This window comes from Chlamydotis macqueenii, chromosome 12 (genome assembly GCF_036417535.1).
Source record: "Chlamydotis macqueenii isolate bChlMac1 chromosome 12, bChlMac1.mat, whole genome shotgun sequence".
NCBI lineage: Eukaryota > Metazoa > Chordata > Aves > Otidiformes > Otididae > Chlamydotis > Chlamydotis macqueenii.
Genome location: NC_141567.1, coordinates 10,722,439 through 10,743,062, shown reverse-complemented (window position 1 = coordinate 10,743,062; position 20,624 = coordinate 10,722,439). Strand labels below are relative to the sequence as shown.

Sequence of the window (20,624 nt, the reverse complement as noted above, 5' to 3'; positions counted from 1 at the left end):
TCTGCGTGCCAATGCCTCCAGCTCTGTGGGTTATGCAAGGTACAGGTTATATGAGGTGTGGGCTACGGGAAGATTTAATTTCAAGTATCAGCATTTTGCATGCTATGCAGGTTCCATAACTACAGGCTATAATGCAAATATGCGAAAAAAAAAAAAAATTTTAAAAATTACATTCTCATGTCAGTAGAGTCTCAAAAATGAGTGTGGGCTGGCTGAAACCTTGTAGAATAAACAAAACATAGCACGTATTCTTATTATAAACTTATGCAAGATCAGTCCAGGTAACATGTAAGACCAAATTAAAAGTTCAAGTTATTTTCTGGGTATGCGTTAGCCATTACAAATCCAACCCAGGTTTTAAGAAGGTGACAGTCCTGAGCGTCCAGGCTAGGACACCCGCCAGGTACTAGATTTGCAGGATCGGTCAAAAGTCAGACCCCTTATAGTGTCAGATCAGCAGCAATTTTAAAACAAAAAGGCCTTGACCTTTTTTAAAAAAAATTATTCACTCTGCTGAAAAGCCATCTTATTTTTCTGAAGTCAAACAGGAAACCTTGGAAAAATAAAATCTTACCTGTATGATGCTAATGATCACATTTCTCATGTTTCTAACATTTAGCTTTTTGTGCCTTGGAAGTTAATACAACAGGAGAGGATTTAATAATAGGTTTTTTTCCCCTGTGCCATACTCTGTCCTGCTGGTATTTCATGATTGAAAGACAGCAAGTAAATCTGGCTTTGCCTTATGAAATTAAGGTCTACTAGACATAAAAATCCAATTAGTGCTATGAAAATTAAGGCATAACATTTCCTCAGTCTCATTTACACCAATATAGACTTTTTTTTTTTTCTTTCTTTCTGTCAAGGGTGAAGGACACAGCTGAACGATGGGATTTTTTCCGTCTCATTTATATATTGATTCTAATAAGGCCAGACAGGTAGGCCTATACAAGTGCTGATTCTGTCAGCAGCCAAAGTTGCCAGGACTGTGAATATTGTCACTTATAGATTGATAAATGGACTACACGGACTAATTGTATTTCAGCATCTCTGGACAGATGGCACATCTTACAGCCATATGGTGATTATTTCCACTGCGCTGGAAGTATATTAACACTTACCAAAATGTTTAAAGTGATGAGATGATCTAAAATAATTTTTCCCATGAACTGGGATAAAAACGATGGACTTGGCTGGGCCGGCACGCTGGGGCTGGGCTCGCTCCCAGGATTCCCGTTTGGTGCAGGCTCCAGGGCCTGCGGGTATCGCACAGTATTGATGAAACCGGCTGTGTACTGGGTCCTCAGCGCTGCTGTGATAGGGGATAACATCCCTCATTTTAGCCACTCCACGTTGCCCTTATTTAGTCGCCACAATTTGCTGCTCGATATGCCGGCTACCCTGTGAGTTGGCAGCACTGATACAGATACTTTATTTTCCTGGTATTTTTTTCTAAATCCTTCTCTGTTCTCTGGTTGAAGACACATTGAAGTTCTTGTCCTGTTTTTAAAGGCACCCACATACCCAGCCCTGGCCCACGCAAACGCAGTGGAGGCCTGCCAAAACCATGGACCGTAGGGCCTCTGAAGTAGGACTAGACATGCTCTACACGAATTCAGCTGTCCCCATGTCAGCTCCCAAAAAGAGGAATCAACTGGGAAAGGACAGCCCTATGCCCCAGCAACCCTGTGAAATAAAACAAACCGGCTGGGTGGGGACCAGAGGCTCTTCCCGCTCACTGCCGACGGGATCGGCCATTGCTGAGTTCTGCAGTGCTACCTCAGCACCAGGCCAGCAGATCATCGTATTTACCAAATGCAAACAAAGCACTCGATGGATAATACGTCAGGCTGATAGCGTCCCAGATGACACAACTTGCTTATGGCTGCGTCCTTTAATACTTCTGCTGTGGGGCGTTGAACCTTTTATGAGATTTATGCAGCAGTGAATTCATGCTTCAAAACAACCAGAGAGTACATGCAGGAGACCTGATCCTCTTCTGCTCTAAGTTGCTGCCTATTTACACCAAACAAATGTGAGCCAAAATCAGCTTATAAATTATAGACAGATTTTTATGCTATAATAATAACCTATATTACATAATTTAAATTACTTTTTTCCTTCGTTTTCAGAACAAAATTCTGAACATTTATTTGTTTTAAAATAGGATTAAAAATCATGTCTTGTATCCACAGTAATTTGGTCTGAGTGCACTCTCATGGAAGGAGATTTCTCGCTAGTGGAAGGGGACACCTCCCTTGTTGGGGGAGAAAAAAGTTTATGCACCAGTTTCCCCTATTTGCCAGAAGTAAACTACAGCAAGTCAAGAGCTAGAAACTGCACTCTTCGTAGTCCCTGTGATCTAAAATTAGTGCCTGGTGTCAGCATGCAGAATGGATCAAGTACTCCCGCAGCCACCGAGGATAAGGTGCCAATCGGTGAGAAATTCTTACTATGCTTTTTGCACGTTCACACTTTAGCACCCTAAGAATTAAATTGACTTGACTTGTAAGGTCTCCGTTACAGATCTCTCTAAACCCAGGGTTTTTTTAGGAAGCTTTACTACCCACGAAAGGCAGCGAAAGAGCATTTCAGTTGCCCCCTTCTCCTTAGACAAGCCAGACTAGCCCCGTGTTTTTCCATGTGCCTCCCCAGCCAACGCTTTGACCCAGGCTCAGAGCTGCTGCCGCCCCAGGCACTGGCCAGGCTGTCCTCCCCGCGGGGAGCTGTGGCAGCTCCAACGTCACCACAAGGGAAGGAGTGCCAAAAGGAGACAGAAAAAGAAAAGAAATGCAGGAAAAGTAACTTAGATCCAAGGTGCAAAGTTTGGACGCCCCTATTTAACTGATGGAAACCAGCAGTTCTTTTAAGGCAGCACTGAACCATCCCAAATCGTTCTCAGCAGTCGTGTGTTTCTCTTCTGGCCAATAATTCAGAGGTCATCCTGTAAAGCGGTTAACGAACGTAAACTCTTTCCAGTACAACCTCATGTCACTTATGCTAATTTAACAGTTATTGGAAAGTGTGTTGCAAATCAGTCAATGTTATTTTGATATCTCATGAGAGCAGCCTTATAGAGTCACACAATATTGCTCTACCTCCTAAGGACAAGGATACCAATTCATAAGGCAAGGAGGAACGACCAAGCAGGGAATGCAAAGTGGATTAGATATCTTGATTCTGTTCCAAACTGTAAGCTTAAAATATAAAAACTTCAGCAACTTCTCCCCTCTAGAATTTGAAATGCTAATTTCTAACTCAATGGAGAAAAGTTCTTGCAAAGATCTAAACAATATGTGTGCAGGATTACTGCTCCGAGACTGAAAAATTCTGAACAGACCTTCTCTGCAGAGGGGAAAGCAGGTAACCACAACTGGAGAAGAGATGTTTACCCCAGGTTTCATGAGGAGCTCGGTCCAGCTGAAGAAGGAAGCCCTCCCCACAGCCCTCTGCAAAACAACAGGCTTTGCAGAGAAGTCTGGAGAAGCAAAGGATGGCAAGACAGATTGCTGGGAGCATCAGGCTGCATATGACAAAGTCCTTGAAAGCTGATGCATCTTCCATAACATGCAATTTTGAAGGTCTCAGGAAACAGATGCTCAGCCAGGGAACATCTTTGAGGATCACACAGAAGTTTAAAGACATTATTTGTTCTTTGGATCTCTCAAAAGACAAAGTGGAATTTCACATTATGCACAAACACCCGTTCCTCTGCTGCAAATCACAGAGAAAGGTGGAAGAGGCACAGAGTAGAAAGGAAAGCTTCTTGAGGAAGCACAGACTCACACACACTTCTGGATCTGCCTGGGAGAAGGCGAAAAGCCTCCTCATCAACCTCAAATAACTCCCAAGCCAACAGCCGCCTTTCTGGAACGTGGGATCTGACCCTAGCTCAGCAGCGACTGTGTTTCATTGTAACTGAGATTAGAGACTCAAGCTTTTAATTGAATTTCCTTGAATTTGGGTGGGTGTAGTGAAGTGACAAATCCCTGTTCTCAGTCAAGCCAGTTTCTGTTCATCTTGAAAAGGACAATAAACCAAATTAGATTCCTTTTTCTGTATTAGCATTTTTAGAAGATACCTTAAATACAATTTTATAAAGACCACCTCTATAAACAACAGGCAACAGAAAATTAGCCATCTCCTGTAATGGACTACATAAGAAAAACATTTTTTACAATAAGGGTGGTAGAGCACTGACACAGGTTGCCCAGAGAGGTGGTGGATGCCCCATCCCTGGAAACGTTCAAGGCCAGGTTGAATGAGGCTCTGAGCAACCTGATCTGGTTGGAGATGTCCCTGCTCCTTGCAGGGGGGATCGACTGGATGGCCTTTAAAGGTCCCTTCCGACCCAAACCATTCTATGATTTTGTAAGTGGCAAACAGCTGTCAAACACAAAATAAAATAATAATGAAAAGAGAGACCTCTCAATCACCTGTGTGCTGTAAAGTTTTAGGTAACTAAATCTCCTTTATTGTTTCATAAAAGAATAAATTTCTCCCTATCCCAGCTGGAGGAGAGGGGATTATTATTACAATAATTGGATTATACGCGTACATAAATAGAGTCCAAAGATGCTTTTGTCTCCTCCTTGTATACCCAAGGGCAACGGTTATGCCCTTGGATTAATGTTGTGCCTGTGAGCACCTCGGGGCTGCCCTGTGTAGGCAGAAACCTCCTGGCAGGTCAGGGAGGAGCATCTGCGCTTTGAGGCTGCCAGGAGTATGGACCACGTGAAGGTGTAAGAGGTGAGGGCTTTTCGTGGCGTGGCAGTGCATCCTGGTTAGAGATGGGGCAATGTCAAGGCAGAGACAGGAGGACAACTACGCTGCTGCCATCTTTGCACCAGTGTCTGAACTATGTACCAGAACAGAGCTCCTGCCTCATCTTTCGATATCTCCATCTCTGAAATAAACAATAATAAGGTATCAGACTCTTCTCACGTTTCCCATGCATCTTCCAAGCAGCCTGGAGCCCCAGCACAACCCTAAGTGCTGGCTGGGGGCACGTCTCATCTCAGAGAATTTCTCCCACTTTTTTCAGATGCTCTCATTGACAGTTTTCAATATCACAAAACAGATCACATGTTCCCACTTAAACAACTGCAGGGAGACATTTTAGATGTGTGCAACAGATTTATAGTGGGAAGCCAGAATACAAAAGCCTGATAAAACCGGGGAATGAAACAAAGGCAACAACAAAGTGTTGCTCTTACAGATTAAAGAGCAACTCACCAAAAACAAAGAACTTGAGTCAGTCACTGCAATGCAATTAATACAAGAGAGAGATAGTGTGCATCTTGAAGCACTATGTTTTCAATAGGAAAAGCCTTGCTGAATATCCTGGCTCTGGCTACCATACCCGTCCTTCTTCCAGGGATGAAACAATAAGTAATGAATACTGAAAATAAGATGCTTACACCTCCACATAATAAAATCAACATTTTCCTTCAAAGCCATGCAAGATTTAAAGCAGAGACAAACAATAAGTATTTATACAGTAAGCACTCATACACACCATTCCACAGTCCACAAAGAAGGATCCTCAGTACAACCAGAAGCAGCTTTAGGAAAAAATATTGTACAAGCTGGCTACATATTTTTAAACATATTCCACAGAGGCCTTTGCTGTCTTGCTGCATTGATGTACTAAACCTCGCCTGATAAGAATGCAGTTGCAGGACTTCTATTATTATAATGCAAATGCTAACGGGAACAACACCTAGCAGCTCCAGAGGGCTCTCTCCAGCCCCTCGATGCACAGGCAGAAAAATGCAATTTCTACAGAAAATTTATTTGTGAATTGCAGCAGGGTTCAAGTTTCTAAATCCTGTAGGCTGCAGTGAAGCTTCCAGACAGAAAGAAAACAGTTTGTCACTTCAGAAATTCTTACAATCTTGCATTTTGATAAGCCATGTCAAATAAATAAAAAGCCATGTCAAATAAATAAAACCAGCCTAGCATGTGTGGGAGGCAGGAAAGGAGAATGCGCTGCCACTGAAGTGAACAAGCTTTGCACAGTAACCAGCAGTCACTTCTGCTCACACCTCCATTGCCAGGCCCGCTTTCCCCTGTGTCAAATCTGCTCACTTTTCTCCATGGTAAAGCCGCAGTTGTTTTGCAGTTAAAGCTCCCAGTCTTGCCAGCCTTCCACATGAAGCTCACAAATCCTAAAACACCTACACAGCAGAGCCTCCTGCTCCCCTATGAGTCATTAAGCAGGCCGTCCCGCTTGGTGATGTCATCCAACAATATCCTTTTTTTTTTTTTTTTAAACAATCCTGAAACGCCTCGAGCATCAATTATTCAAAATATTATCTTCATTTTAATCCTGACCCCAGTGGCAAAATTACTACTAGGAAGCATTTCCAAGTGATGCAAGAGGGTCCAATAGCCTCTAATAGTTGCTACGTCAATGAGGAGTAAGCAGCCAGCCACTCGTGTCACACATGAGCTAAGCACAGAGCATCCAAGCCCACAGCAACGGGCAGATTTCTCTCTTACAAACAGGCAGAGAGCAGCTAGGATGTGTCATCAGAAATATAATCAAAGATCAACTGCATCATCCAATCTCATCTTGTATATTTTGCATGAGTACATCTTACACAACCCCTGCTCACGCCGTCTCTAACCTGTGCTGGGTGATGTGTAGCGGTGGCGCAGCAGTAACCTTCCCGGATACTAATGGTCTATTCCCTGCCTAATTGCTCTTGCCATTAAAAGTGCTTCTTTAATGCTCGAGCTTAAATGCTTCCTGTCTTCATTTGAAGACCGTGCCCTTGTCACGTTCTGAGATTTAATGTCAGGATTGTCAGCTATTTACAGCGTACAGCTGAATTATCAGAGAAATGTCGTTGAAATACGTTCCCCTAAGCACATTTACATCCTGAAAAGCCACAACCAAAACACAGTATAAACAAGTCACACACTGTATTTGCGGTGCACAAAGTGCACAAACACAATGGACAGCATTCAAGGTGAAAGCAGGCAGAGATTTGACCGTGTAGCAACCTTCAGGACCGAGGACCTTCCCACTCTCCACATGCCCTATCACAAAGTCAACAGGAAAACCAACAGCTGATTCAAAATGCTTACGCGACCTTAAATATACGTTGATGGGTGAGGCTATTTATTGTAGGCACTGCATTAACAGAGCCAAATGAATGAATAAAAGAAATACACAGCACTGCAGAAAATCTAAATGCAAAACCAGGCTGGTGCCCTTGCTCTTGGGTTCTCAGCAAACTCATTGCTCCTCTCTGCCTGTTTCAGTCATGCTGAGAATATGCTTGAACAGTTCAAGACATTTTGTCAGATCTTGAATCAGTTAAAATTACTTTTGGTTTAAAGGAACTGAACATCTAATAATTCTTTTTAGCATTTCAAATGATGCCTTTGTTATCAGGAGACCATTAACCATCCTCTTTTCAAACAGATAGAAGGGCTTGAGGGACATCCCAACTTCGTGGAAGATATTTTATTTATAAGTTTTTTTCTCAAGTGATAATCAAATTAACAGTGGTAATTAATTAGGTTAGTAGTTGAAAGCAACTTGACTATGATCACTCTCTTAACATTAAGTTTTCTTTCTGTTCACTCTTTCTACAGCATTTTAGTGAAATTTGCACCAGGGCACTCAAAATCGTTGTGGTACTGGCAGATTTTTCCTATTGTAATTTGCTGAACTTACCTCTAGCAGAACTTATGATTTTTTTTTTTTTTTCTTAACCCACTGTGTCTTTCAGGCCAATCATTCCTTCATTCTTTCTTTCTGCTACTCTTTACTAGCTTGTTTTGTAATTTCTCCCAATCACTTATTTTCCTTGGACCTTAGCCACACAGGAGATTTTTGCCCAAATTCAGATACGTGCATTTATCTGCACTGTTATGAACTCCTCACATAATTGTGTGAGAGGCAACAAGGTCTCTCGCTTGATGGCAGACTTGGATGAAACACTCCAACATTACAGGATTGTTCACTCACTTGAACGCAACCACACCAAAATCCTAAGCACGCACAAATCCTTATGATAATCTAGCTATTTGCTCTTTTCTTTTTCTTTTGTTCTCCCCACCCCATCAAGCTCCCTGCCTCTCTAACCCTATTTAAATTGTGCTAAATACAAGAAGAAAACGACATATAACAGGTTTTATGCATACTGTTGAGGTCAACAGAGTTTTCCCATCCATTTCAATGAACCCAACATACTGCTCCAGAACTCAGAGTTCTCTGGATCTGACTTTGCCACTGGGTTTTGTACAGACACCTGTATCTGTACACAGAGATGCCGAATTCTCCACGTCAGAACAGCAGTCGTTTATACCCACTCTGCAAAATGGGAATAGCTACATAAGGAACCAAGGCTGTGAAGAATCAAGCATTCCCAGCCAGCTGCTTCAAAAATCATAAGATCCCTAAGTCCTTTTCCTTGAACACCAACCAACACCATCACCAGTTGGACGATGCCTGATATAATCTGTCCTTCTGAGCTATGCTAGGAAGTGAACTGAAGCTGCTGACCTTAAAGCCTGAAAAAAAAGAGTCCCTGAGCTCACAGTACCAACTCAGCTGTGTTTGGGCATACACTTGTCCCAGCCTTGCTTTGAGGGACACTGGCTTTGCACTGAAAGCCAGGTGCTGTTATCTGCCCGCCACTCCCGGGGTCCCAGGATGCCCCCTTCCCTCACAGACAGATGGCTAGGCCAAACTTGGAGGCAGTTGGTGCAAGACTCCTGTGGATTTCAGTGGGACCTGGATGATGGCCAAGGTGAATTTCCTCTGCAACGCACTATTCCCCACTACGGAGCTTCTTCGGCGAAGCTTATCACCATGGTATCTAAAGTGCTGCTGGTACTGGGAGGGGCCAGCTTGAACACCATCCAACATTAACGTCTTCCTACAACACCAGCTTCATCGCATCTTCTGCTTCCTTCACCTTCTGCTTTCCTCGTCCTCCCATTTGTTTGCCTTTTGCTCCCCAAATAAAGCTGTATGTTGGCCAATGGATGTGGCTACTGCTAACAGCAGAAGGGAAGAGTGCAAGGCAGATTTTCCCAATGCTGTTAAATGTCACTGCATAATAAAAACATTGCTCTCAGAAATATAGGCCCCCAACTGCACCTTTTCATGAAAATATTACAGAAGGGGCAGAGTTTTGTTTACGAGTCCAATCTCCTCAAGATGAGGTTACTTCACTGCTTGATCCAGGCTTGGAAACTCAACTTTTCCCACTTTCCTGGAGGAAAGTGTGGGCTCAAAGGGCACCTGGGGGAGGTATGGATGGATCCCAGTTGGACGGGACTAATTTACCACATTAGACCCCGCGAAACAGCACAGAGAAGCCATCTCATATCAGCCAAACAAAATGTGTGCTGTGAGGTAGTTCATCATTAACCTGCACAGTACAGACTTCTACATCGTTGTACAGCTTTTGGCAATAATTTCTAACACTCAGAGGCCCGATTTTCATTTTGATATGATTTATAAAAAGATTTAAAATCCAATTTTATGGCTAGAGTGTATTTAAATTAGTTGAGTTTTAATCCAACAGATAATATAAATAACAGCTTCAGCAGCAGTGAAGTGATTTACAGGTCTAATCCAAACTGGGTATTTGTCACAAGCCTCATAACAAGAAATGTTTTGTAATGGACAGATAAGAAAATACAGAGATACTAAAGAAATGAAAATAGTAAAAGAATGTAAGCACAGATGAAGCAGCTATCCAATACCTTCTTAAATCATCCAATAACTAAACCTGAAGAATCTTTATAACCGGAAAGTTAGCTTAGACTGGTTAAATTGAGGTCAAACTGAATGAGACCACGGCGATTAGATGAGTCGGTACAGCTCACCAAAATCAGCGCCACAGACAAGCGAGCCACTTCCTCGGTTGCGTTAGCCCTTGGCTTGCAACACCAGGAGACAAATCAGGTGGCATTTTCAGACAAAGATTTCTACAGCTGGGAACATGTTTCATTGTTGCTTTCAAATAGCTAAAGTTTAAGCTCTGAGACTATAGAAGTAACAGCAGTTACCAAATATGCTGGCTAGAAGAAAGTGGTAATTTAGGAAAATATTTGTTCCCTTTAAAGTAAATATTTGTTCAGTGAAATCCTTGACAGTGGCTTGACCCAAAGACAACGGTTTTCAGCCAGCAGGAACCTTCACATTGACTTTAATGGCCACTGAGGCAGATTTTTTTTTTTTTTTTTTTTTACCTGGACACCTTTTTTTTACAACTCTGTTTTCACATCCCCTGAATAACAGGCATTAACTTTTTAAAAACATGTAAATTACTTTTGTAAAACTTGACACTGCCTTGCTGCTTAGTAAGTTGAACTAAAACAACAGTTTAAATAGCTCAGCTCACAGCTAATAAGCAATTTAAATAGCTTTGCTGAGCCTGAGTAGCTGTATCAGGTTTCATAGCACCATCAGTCACTGCCAGATCCATAGGCAGCACTTAAATGAATCATTAGCAATGGTAACCCCCAGGAAAAAAAAAAAAAAAAAAAAGGAAAAAAAAAAGAAAAAAAATGTTTTAAGAGCTAAGATTCAAGTTATTGTCACAATTTCTGTTGAGAACATGCCCCACATGTGATGCCAAAATGTGCCCAGGAAGCAAATCCCACCACAACATCTGGGGCAAAATACTTTCTTTCAAGTAAGAAATATTGAGCTCTGTGTTCTGATCACAACACGCTTCACAAAGACAGATGAGTACAGAGGTGCCCATTTCACAGAAGGAAAAGCTGGAGCACACAGAGATGAAGGATCTCCCAGCAGAGATGGAACAGGGAAGAACCTGGGGGGTTGCTCCTGTCCCACGCGCGCTAAGCCACAGCTGCAATAACACTATCACACACGTACTTCCAGGGTCTCTGTATCAGAAAGGTGAATGGCAAGATAATGACGTGAGACACTGGCAAAATGTATACCCAAAAACCACCTTGTCTGCACTCCATACAGAGTGTACGAGTGTGTACAACCCACGTCGAAACCTTGGGAATGAATGATGCTGGGAGCTTGATCTCACGTGCACCAGTGTAAGATTGAAAGCACTTACCTGAAGTGAAACACAGTAAATCGGGATACTGGACTAGACTGGTGAATATGTGTTACACCTGTACAAGTCTGCCTGACCCGAATGCAGTGTACGTAGAGGCACAGACACCAGCACAACCAGAGCACTCAAAGCCTTCCAGTCCTTCGCAGCTTGAACAGCGCAGAAGGGAGAGCAGGATCACAGCGAGCCCGGAGCCACGACTGACTTACAGAGGTGAGTGGGGGACCACTGCGACCCTCCACTCCAATCCCCTCCAAGCCACAGCTACATTTGTCAGCCAAACTGATCTACCAGTACAGAAACAGTTAAAAATGATGACAACAAAAATATTCGCCTTTAGAGATGCCCAGGTAAAATGAGGGAGGCAAGTTTCCCTTGGACGGATGTTTCCAGCCCTCCTGGACTCAGCAGGGCAGCTCTGCTCCAGCCAGGTTTTGATCCTTCTCTCTCCAGCCCCAAGGACAGTTTCTGTTTTATTTTCCAGTGGAACTCTACATAATTAAGAAGCAGATGAGCTGCTTGTAATCCTGAAGTGAAACACAGGGAGATACTCACTTAGATCTTATTTCTCCCTCTGCCCCTGTACTCCCATTCAGTACTCCTGGGTATCAAATTCAGACACATGCGTGGCATTTTAATTCATTATTTATCCATAATATCACTGTGACAATAACAAACAAATCTATAGTGGGAGTTTGCATAGTTGGAAGCAGCATGAGGAAGCTCAGAAACTGGAGAAAGGTTCCTTGCCACAGGGGAGTGAGGAGAGGCAAGGAAAAGAAAAGGTGTGAGAGAACATAATAGGATAAAAATAAAGCAAATTAAATGTGTGGGCTTGGAATCCCCCAAGACATTCTGGTCGAGAGGATCTCCAACCTATATATAGTTCAAGCCAAAAGCACAGCGTTAACCTCTGTTTCCTGATACTTCATTCATGAAGTGCTCTAATGCCAGCATTTGGCTTTTGTCCCCTGGTTAAAGTTAGAGGATAGGAAAACCGCAGGACTGATATTTGGAAAGATCAAGACGAATTCTCTAGGAGGCCATCACATGTAATCAGAGACACTTGGCATGTTAAAAAAAAAAAAGGGGGGGGGGGAAGGGGGAATATTTACACAAATTAGCGAACAACTGGCACAGTTCAGGCAAGTTTGTGGTGTGCCCCCGGCAGCCCTCGCTGAACCACAGCACGAACATCTGACAGGGAACGCGCTGCTCGGACCGGCGCGCACAGCCCACAGCTTCCCCGCGTGGGACCGGACCCCCCGGCCCCGCATCAGCCTCCCCTCCCAAGGCCGCGGCACCCCCAGCTCCTCCCCGCGGGACTTCTGCCACCGGTACCGCGCCGGGGGTGTCGCGCCCCGACCCGCCGGTGGCTCTGGGAGCCGCCCCGCCGCCGCTCCGAGGGGCGGCAGATGATAAATTGGGTGACAGAACGCCGGGTTTGGGGAGCGCTCACGGGGCGCCCGGGCGCACCTGCGGCGGGGTCGGGGCGGGAGGCAGCGCCCACGCGTGGGTCGGGGCGCGGGGCCGGGGCGGCGGCGCCCACGCGTGGGTCGGGGCGGGACGCGGCGCCCACGTCGGGGTCGGCGCTCACGCGTGGCCAAGGCTTGGCGGACTCACCCCATGTCTCGGCACCTTTCGGCGGCAGCGGCAGCAGCAGCCCCGGGCGGCTCTCCGCGCTCGGCGGCCAGCGGCGGCCGTGTCCCCACTTCGCACATGCGGCCGCCCCGGCCCCAGCCCCGGCTGGCTGGCTGGCTGCGGCTGCACGGCGGCGGCGAGGCGTCCTGCTCCTGCTCCTCCTCCTCCTCCTCCCGCCACCGCCTCCCTCCCTCCTTACATAACCTCCCTCCCGGGCGGCGGCGGCACCGAGCAGCCTCCCGCCGCCCTGCCAGCGCGGGGGTGGTGAGGCGGGGCGGGGCGGGGCGGAGCGGGGCGCGCCCCCGGGCCCCCTCTGGTCCCCGCCCTGGGCGCGGGCGGGCGGCGAGAGTTGCCCTGTGGGGGTAACACCCTTGTGTCCCGGGTTGGGAGGGAGAAGCCCCGTCGGGAGGATGCAGCGTTTTGTTCCCCCGGTGCCCAGGTGGGAGGGGGACGGGGCGGCAAGAAAACTTCGGGGGAAGGTGGGGGGGTGCCCCCCGCGCGGCCCGGCCCGCTGCCGTGAAGCCCCAACGGCGAGCGGGAGCAGCCCCGACCGGCGGCCCCGGACACGCTCCTCCCGGGACCGGATTCCCCGGCTGTCCCGGGACCGGCAGTCCCGCGACCGGCAGTCCCGCCCCACCGACAGCCCTGGCTCCGCGGCGCGGGCACGGCCGCGGTCCGAGAGCGAATCCCGGGGCTGCCCTGCCGACCCCGAGGCCGTGTCACCGCCGAGGGATGTGTGTGCGACAGCAGCAGGCCGTTCTCTCCCAGCACCCGGCCCTCCCCGCGTCTTTTCTCGCTTTTGAGCCGTTTTTCCAGGGAAACGAATGGGAAGCTCCCAAGGAGCTTCCCAGCCACTGGGCAATTCCAGCCACATTTGGGCCACCGGCTCTGGCAGGCTCAGCCCCCGAGTCCTGATCTGGGTCAGCCACCACCCTGCTGCTTAACCCCAAATTGCATCAGGAGTACAAACAGGGTGTCTGCCCCTCTTTTGGACCTCCTCTGCCCCCTGCAAATCTGTGCCGGGCATGGTCCCAAAGCTATCAGTTCCCCATAGGTTTCATGCAAAGAAGGATGGTTCCTTTCTACAGAAGGAAAAAATGCACTAGTGTGGAAGAGCTGTGTTACGGCTGCCCAACCACGGGGGTGGCACTGACCTCTGACAGGCAATCCCAGGACACAAATCCATAGGAAAGCCATGGACCTGCTCGTTCAGGTGTTCGTAGGACCGTGCTATGCAGACACGGTTATTCTTTTGTGGGGAAAAGACACCCAGTTCACACAGAAGAAGGATTTTAACTTCTCCCACACAAAGTTATAATTAATTTCCTCCCCTCGAGAGTAATTATTTTCATCTTTTTTCTTAATCTCCTGTTGATTTATCCTTTCTTTCAAAGAAAGTTTAGAAGTTGTGGGAAAGGCTTTATGTTGGCTTGCTTTAACTTTTTGTGTAAATAACTGGAGTTGTCCCCAGTATTACCTGGTGACCTCATGGGAACCCTCAAAGGAAAACTTAACCAGCAACATAACACCTTCCAGTTATGGACAATGAAACTGTCTCCCACCCTGACAGACAACTATTTCCTGATGTCTGAAACACCAAAATGGAATTTCAATCACATGCACTCAAATAAAGTCTATGCCATGAGGGAAAAAAAGCAGAGTGAATTACACAGACATTTTAGACATTTTCAAAAGGCTGTGGGATGACACCACTCCAATATATCTGCTCTCTTTACCATGGCCAGGGAGTTACTGTGGATGTTGTAGGAGGCTTAAGTCCTTACCTAACCACTGACATCTAAAGACTCCCCATGTCTCGTTCTGCCAGCTGAAGGCAAAGTTCTCTTTCCTCCGGGATAGTCATGACAAATGTGACAATCCTTCCGTGTTCACAATGGGCTGCAGCCTTGAATATTGCTTTGACATGACCATTTCTCTCTTCTTGGGGAAACAGTGAGGTGTAGCGTTCTTCGAGGGGAAAAAATAGCAGCCTGGCAATCTTGTAGAAAAGACTTCCTCCATAAATCGAACGATTCTGTCTCACTGTTTTACACAATTTACTTCATTTTGTTAAATTACACACTCCATTCATCAGAGAGGGGTGGTCTTAGTCCTCTCTGATTAATCAGCTCGTTTTGGTGAGTATCCAAAAGCCATGTTTTATGAACCAGCGCTGTATGTGACTTACAAATATCTAACGGAATTGGATCAAAATTGGGTAACACACTTACTACGTGTCATCATAAGATGGAAATTGGAAATTGGAAGTGCAGTTGTGTTAGCATTTTCTAATGTTTTAATCTTTTCCAATCTTGCATTAAAGAGTGTATTTTCATCCCCAATTATATAAAAAAAAAAAGCTTGTGCTTATGGAAGCATGTGAAATTCACACAATGCAAAATTTTGTATATTGCTTTTGTTCATAAGGTCTTCCAATTTGATTGATGCTCTTTTCAGAACTGTCTTCTAGAAGAGACAGAGTTGTGGTGGTCCCAGGACCCTGAGACATTTGCTCTGGCAGACAGCGAGTTAACCCAGTTTTCTGCTCACATTTGGGTTTCTGTAAGTGCACTCCCTTTGTCTGAAATTCCCTCTGTTCTTCCAAAAGGATGAGATATTCCTCTCTCTGAAGTGTGGCACACTGTTGTTGTCCTCTTGTCTCTGCCAAAAAGAGGATGAAGTCCTGTCCTCAATTTAAGTCAATGGTAAAAGTCCCAGGGATTTGAATGAGGCTCAGGTTTCAGGCAAACCGTTTAACATTATCAACACGGAGTGAAGTGATTGCTCTACAGACAGTTCCGTCTTGAACTCCTCCGCCATCACAGAGTTCCTAATTCGTGTACAGTTCCCATTGATTTACATTATCTGAGTAGAATTTAGTATTCTGTTTTCTTAAAGTATTTTGAGTTCTCCATAAATGAGAACTATAAATATGCTAACAAAACTAATCAGTTCTTAAGCTTTCGTATGTGACATGATATTTCACTTCCGATTTGGCTCCGGTGCAGGATGTGTGCATGATGGTAATTCAGTCCTCATTTAGTATTCACAAGTGTGCTCTTATTACCATGGCACGGTTCAGGAAGACTCAAAATACTGAAGGCACAGGATCCCTTGGTATGATTCAAGCTGAGCAATAAAAATATCCACATTCTGTAAACGGCTGTAACTTCTTTAGAAGAGAAATTTCTCCTATTCCCACAGGCCTCCTAACGATATAATTTTTTGATTCCTAGATACAGGGTGAATATCCCTTTCAGAAAACTGATCTAGCAATCAGGAGTATGTACCCAGTCTGCATTCTGAAAAGCAAAGAGCTCACCGGTCTCTTCCCTTCTCTCAGTGCTTCTGTTCTCTCCTTTTGTTTGGCTTTCACTATTGTCCTCTTTTGCCACTCTATTTTATTTTAGATATAATTTGATTTCAGAAAACCTACTGTTTAGTCTTTTTCAACCTATTATACATCAAGATAGTCTTCTCCCTATTTCCCATGGCAGATAGTATTAAATAAAATATTCAATACTGTGATTTTCTCTTTCTTCCAACTAGACTGATGAAATTTGATTTTTTTTTACTCCAAAGGAATCATGCCATTTCCCCTCCCCCTCCCCATTTTCAAGCTTTAAATGTTATCCAGAAGTTTAACCAAAAAGCCTTGGGGAATTCTTGATTTTTACATTTGAAACAGAGAATTAGTTTTCAAAATCCCCTGACAAATGGTGAATTAATGTAATTATAATATCACTGGAGATAAAATTTCAAAGATGAGCAACTGAGAAAAGAAAGGATTTTAAGTCAGACTGTTGATAACACTCTGATTTCCGATTTTTGTTTTTAAAACCTACTTAATCCAATATCTAATAAACAATTTGGACAAAGGATCTCTTTGTTTAAAAAATAAACACTCTTGTCCTTTCAATTAAAATGTCAGAGCTCACAATAAACATCTGAGCCCTTCAACAAGTCCTCCAACAAGGCAGAAACCCTCCCAAAGCTGACATTCACGTGATTTCTAAGGTAAAAGCAGTTCTCCTCTAAGGTAAAAGCAGTTCTCCTCTTCACTCTTCTCCAGAAATAATCCAAGAACAATCATTTAGGACTACTTTCTGTGTTTTTAAAAGTGAAAAAGGAGAAGCCTGTTTTTAAAAGCATTTTGTCAATCATCTTTAAAAGAGTAGGTTGAATACTCTCTTATTATTCTTTGCAGTTTATTCTTATATGTATAATTATTTAGTGCCAGGAAGCTCCTGTCTAAGTGGAGCAATAGAAGGTACACAAGCATTCTACCTCACTTTCAAAAAGTTGTCCTGTAAAATACTCAAATATCAGTTCAAAGCAGATTTTTATGTAAATGCAAAGAGCTGTCATTGTCACACTGTGGTGTACACTGCCTTCTCAATGAAGACAAATACACAGCTAACAAAAACCAATGTTAAATAAGATTTTAGGGAGAGAAAGCATAGACACATAAAGAAAGCCGGCAAAACCAGAATAATGCCCTACCAGCCACCACAGGTCTCCCAGCCCTGAATGTAAGTACCCAGTACAGCGTTGAAGGCTGAAAAACTGTGAGAGGCTGATGGATTTCTAACAATACTGGCGTAGTCAGAGAGCATCTGTCGGCATTAATAAACAATTTGGGACAGATGCTCTAGGCATCTTCTGTTCTTTGGTCTACTAGAAATCCACCTCGGACACATCCAGGAGTGCACACTGAACCTGAACTTTTGTAAAGGTGGTCCCATACTCAGAGCAAACCTTGTTCCCTTCAACAGACCTACTTCTTTATACTTACAGAGTAAGACAGAGAAAACAGATACTCCCAATTCTCCTTCTTAATGTTCTGATTGAGGTAGACACTATGATTATGTCCACTCCACTGTAAAGTAAAAAAGATTGGTCACTCTTCACATGCCAGCTTTTTTTTCTGCTCCTAGTGGGTCTGTCTGCTCTTCTCTGAAATTGTGCTAATCTGAACTGGGTTTGCAATGAATGGACTGGGACTCCGCAGAGTAGGTGAGAAGCACCGCATGTAGAAGTCTCCTTACAGCTTGTATTTGAGTCTGTGTCCTTGTTTCACACACATCCTAATACTGCTTTTATTTGAGCACATATGCATGAGTGAAGATCTTCGTAAAGCTACTCACAGCAATGCACAGGTCTCCCAGCTGATGAGCTGGATCCTGAATTACTCCTTGAAACTGTACCAAATGCATTCAGTTTTTCCCTTCCAATATGTAGTGTTTTGCATTTCATACATCACTTTAGAAGTTATCAGCTATTTCACTCAAAGTTTATTTTGGTCATTTTCTTTTTAAATCCCCAAAAGAAGAAAAAAACATTCCATTTCATCTGCAAGTACAGATGATGACTCTGTTTTCCTTCCAGGCTTACTTCACAAAATTCCATTTATTTGTGATTTATAAAATGGAACTTAGAGCAATCAGGCACTAGTTATGCAGATGGGGTAGAACAGTTTTCTTTTTAAGCTAATTCAGATAAAAATTTTTGGTCCTGGCAGGCCAAATTGTACAAGAGATAGGAGAAGGAAAGAACTACATGCCTTGTCTGTTAGAAACAGGACCCTCATATTGCGACTTGGCTGTGACGATGATGGTGACAGCCAAGGCTACTAGTAGAGAAGCAGGTAATGCGTAAGGGAAAAGATATTCACATTTTTTGGTGAAAGAAGCTTAATTTTTAAACATGCAGATTACACGACCATTCATTTCAGTAACTCATTTTGCTCACATGTAAATTTTCTTGTAGCTCAGGAGTTTTTAATTCTCAGGCCCTTTCTACCATCTGTAACTCAATCTCTATTTTTTAAAGAAATTGCAGACATCTGTTTAAATACCCATCTCTTCCGTCACATGGAATTTTGGATTCAAAAATCTAAGCTCGAAAATAATACTGAAGTTGGATTACATTTCCAAGCAACCACGGACTGGCATTTTAAATGCTGCCTTTCTAATTAGCCCATCCCGCTACACTGGCTGCATCGGGCTCTACGGTGCATGAACAACGTCTGGTGTGGGTGCAGGTCGGCGAGTCGGGCGACGGGGTCGTGCTGCCGCAGGGGCTGGAGGGATAGGGAAGAGGGGAGGTGGAGAAGATCCTCCAGGCTCATTGCAGCCAGCTCTCCCGCAGCAGGAAGAGAGTCTGGCCTCCAAGGGGGCTGCAGGGCCAAGGGACCATTGCTGAGCCTGTGGTCCTGCATCATGTGTAAAACTAATCCTGTCCATGAGACCAGAGTTAGCTCATGTAAGTAAGCAAAACTGAATTTTGCTGCACCACACCTGCCTTTCTGCAGCGGTAGGTACAATTTCAGAATGTAGTCAGGGACGTGAAGACAGGGTACAGGTACGGCAGAAGAAAAGGGAGGGCAGAGCAGTGGGAGGCAGGGGAGGGGATGAGAAAGCGATCTGGGATGTTCCTAGGGGCTGTACTGACAAATGTTTTTTTTTTTCTTTTTGCAGCCTATCCTCCTCCAAGACACCCTGCCTCCCCCTCGCCCTTTTCCCAGGGTCCTGGGCATGCCACCAGGCAGGTCTCCATCCCCCAGCTGCCTCCCTGACGGATTACTCTCCACTGCATCCCCATTCTCACTCTCTCACGTAAAATGAGACAGAGGAAGAGACGTCGGGGCCAGACCTTTCAGAGCATTTTTATTCTCCAGAACTGCTTGCCTTCGCTGCTTGTAGGAATTCACACTTCAGACTGGTGCAAAATACCTCATTCTTTGTGTTTCGTTAGAACTTACTGATCAGTGGACTTTGCCCCTTAATCAGCTCCTTGCTTGCCTTACTGGAAAAGGAAGACGTTTCCCTGGGTACACGGGAGGTCTGATTCACTTACATGAATGCCCAATGACTTGGTAAAGGCTTATATGTTTCCTTGTGGGCAGAGGTATCTGGAGCCCTCGCCTGGATGAATTTCTGAAAGGTCTGAGCAGTACGGAGTGCCAAGTGGGAACGAAGCCACATGGGATTTCAAACCTATTTACAAAAACTCATGGTTGTAGTGGTGAGCATCCCAAAGCTCTCACTAAAGCTCATAAGGAGATGAATGGCACCACAGCACAAGATTTCCCTCCTCCAATTGCAGGGAAGATTTTGAGTTCAGGGAAGCCAGACCTGGCTCAGACATACCGAGTTGGAAGTGCCCAGCTATGGGGTGCCTTTCACAGACAGGGATAACCTTCATTTACAAAGGAAACTATTTGTCACCACAACCAAAGATGGCAGGAATACTTTGATAATACTTACCACCACTATTAGGTGGTAAGTTGGGCTGCAGGTCTTCCCTAGATAAAACTTTTCCCAAACTAGTTCAAGGGGAGCTTCTGCATTCCTAATTCCACCTAATATAACTTTGTTCTGCAAAAATACTTGGATTAAAAAATAGATAAACACTACCAATCAGTTAAACAAACACAATCATATTTTTTTCAGCTCCATATTTTGCTTCTCAGAAAATATTTACTGTCAACACTCTTAAATCCAATCTTATGTAATTCTAGTTAACAGAAGTTATGCAAGTGCTCACATCTAATGGTAAACACAGATTCCACTTTTCTGGGGAAATTTCATCGTCCTTGGGGGGACTGTATAGAATCCAGAATTTGGAAAAATCAGTTACAGAATTCAGTTTAACTCCATGGGACTTGGTGTAAGGTGGAGGAGAACACTTACAACTTCCAGGAAAGATTTCAGCTATGTTTTGTTTTAAATTAATCTTTAGCCAATGGAGAAATATTAATATACACATCAAAACCTTTTCTACATACTTGAGAAAATGAAGTCAACACTATGAAGTATTGATGACAGATATCCTCTATTTTTCATTTACTCTTCATTTGCAGAAGAGCACATGATTTATGTTGTGAATGTACCAACATTTTTCTAAGTTTAA

General features: G+C 44.4%; 1 protein-coding gene across 2 annotated transcripts in view; it reads right to left on the bottom strand.

Annotated features, from left to right (window-relative positions):
• The window catches only part of HOMER2 (homer scaffold protein 2), a 59,800-nt gene extending 45,161 nt beyond the window's left edge, over positions 1-14,639 (bottom strand). The window contains exon 1 of one of the 2 annotated variants that reach the window (XM_086757416.1): positions 14,495-14,639. In XM_086757416.1, coding sequence (XP_086613542.1) covers positions 14,495-14,508 — 14 coding nt within the window. In that variant the 5' untranslated portion in view covers positions 14,509-14,639. Of the gene's footprint in view, positions 1-12,692; positions 12,867-14,494 lie in introns of those variants that run through there. The other variant, XM_086757415.1, reaches the window with a different exon arrangement.
• Between the last annotated feature and the right edge of the window lie 5,985 nt (positions 14,640-20,624).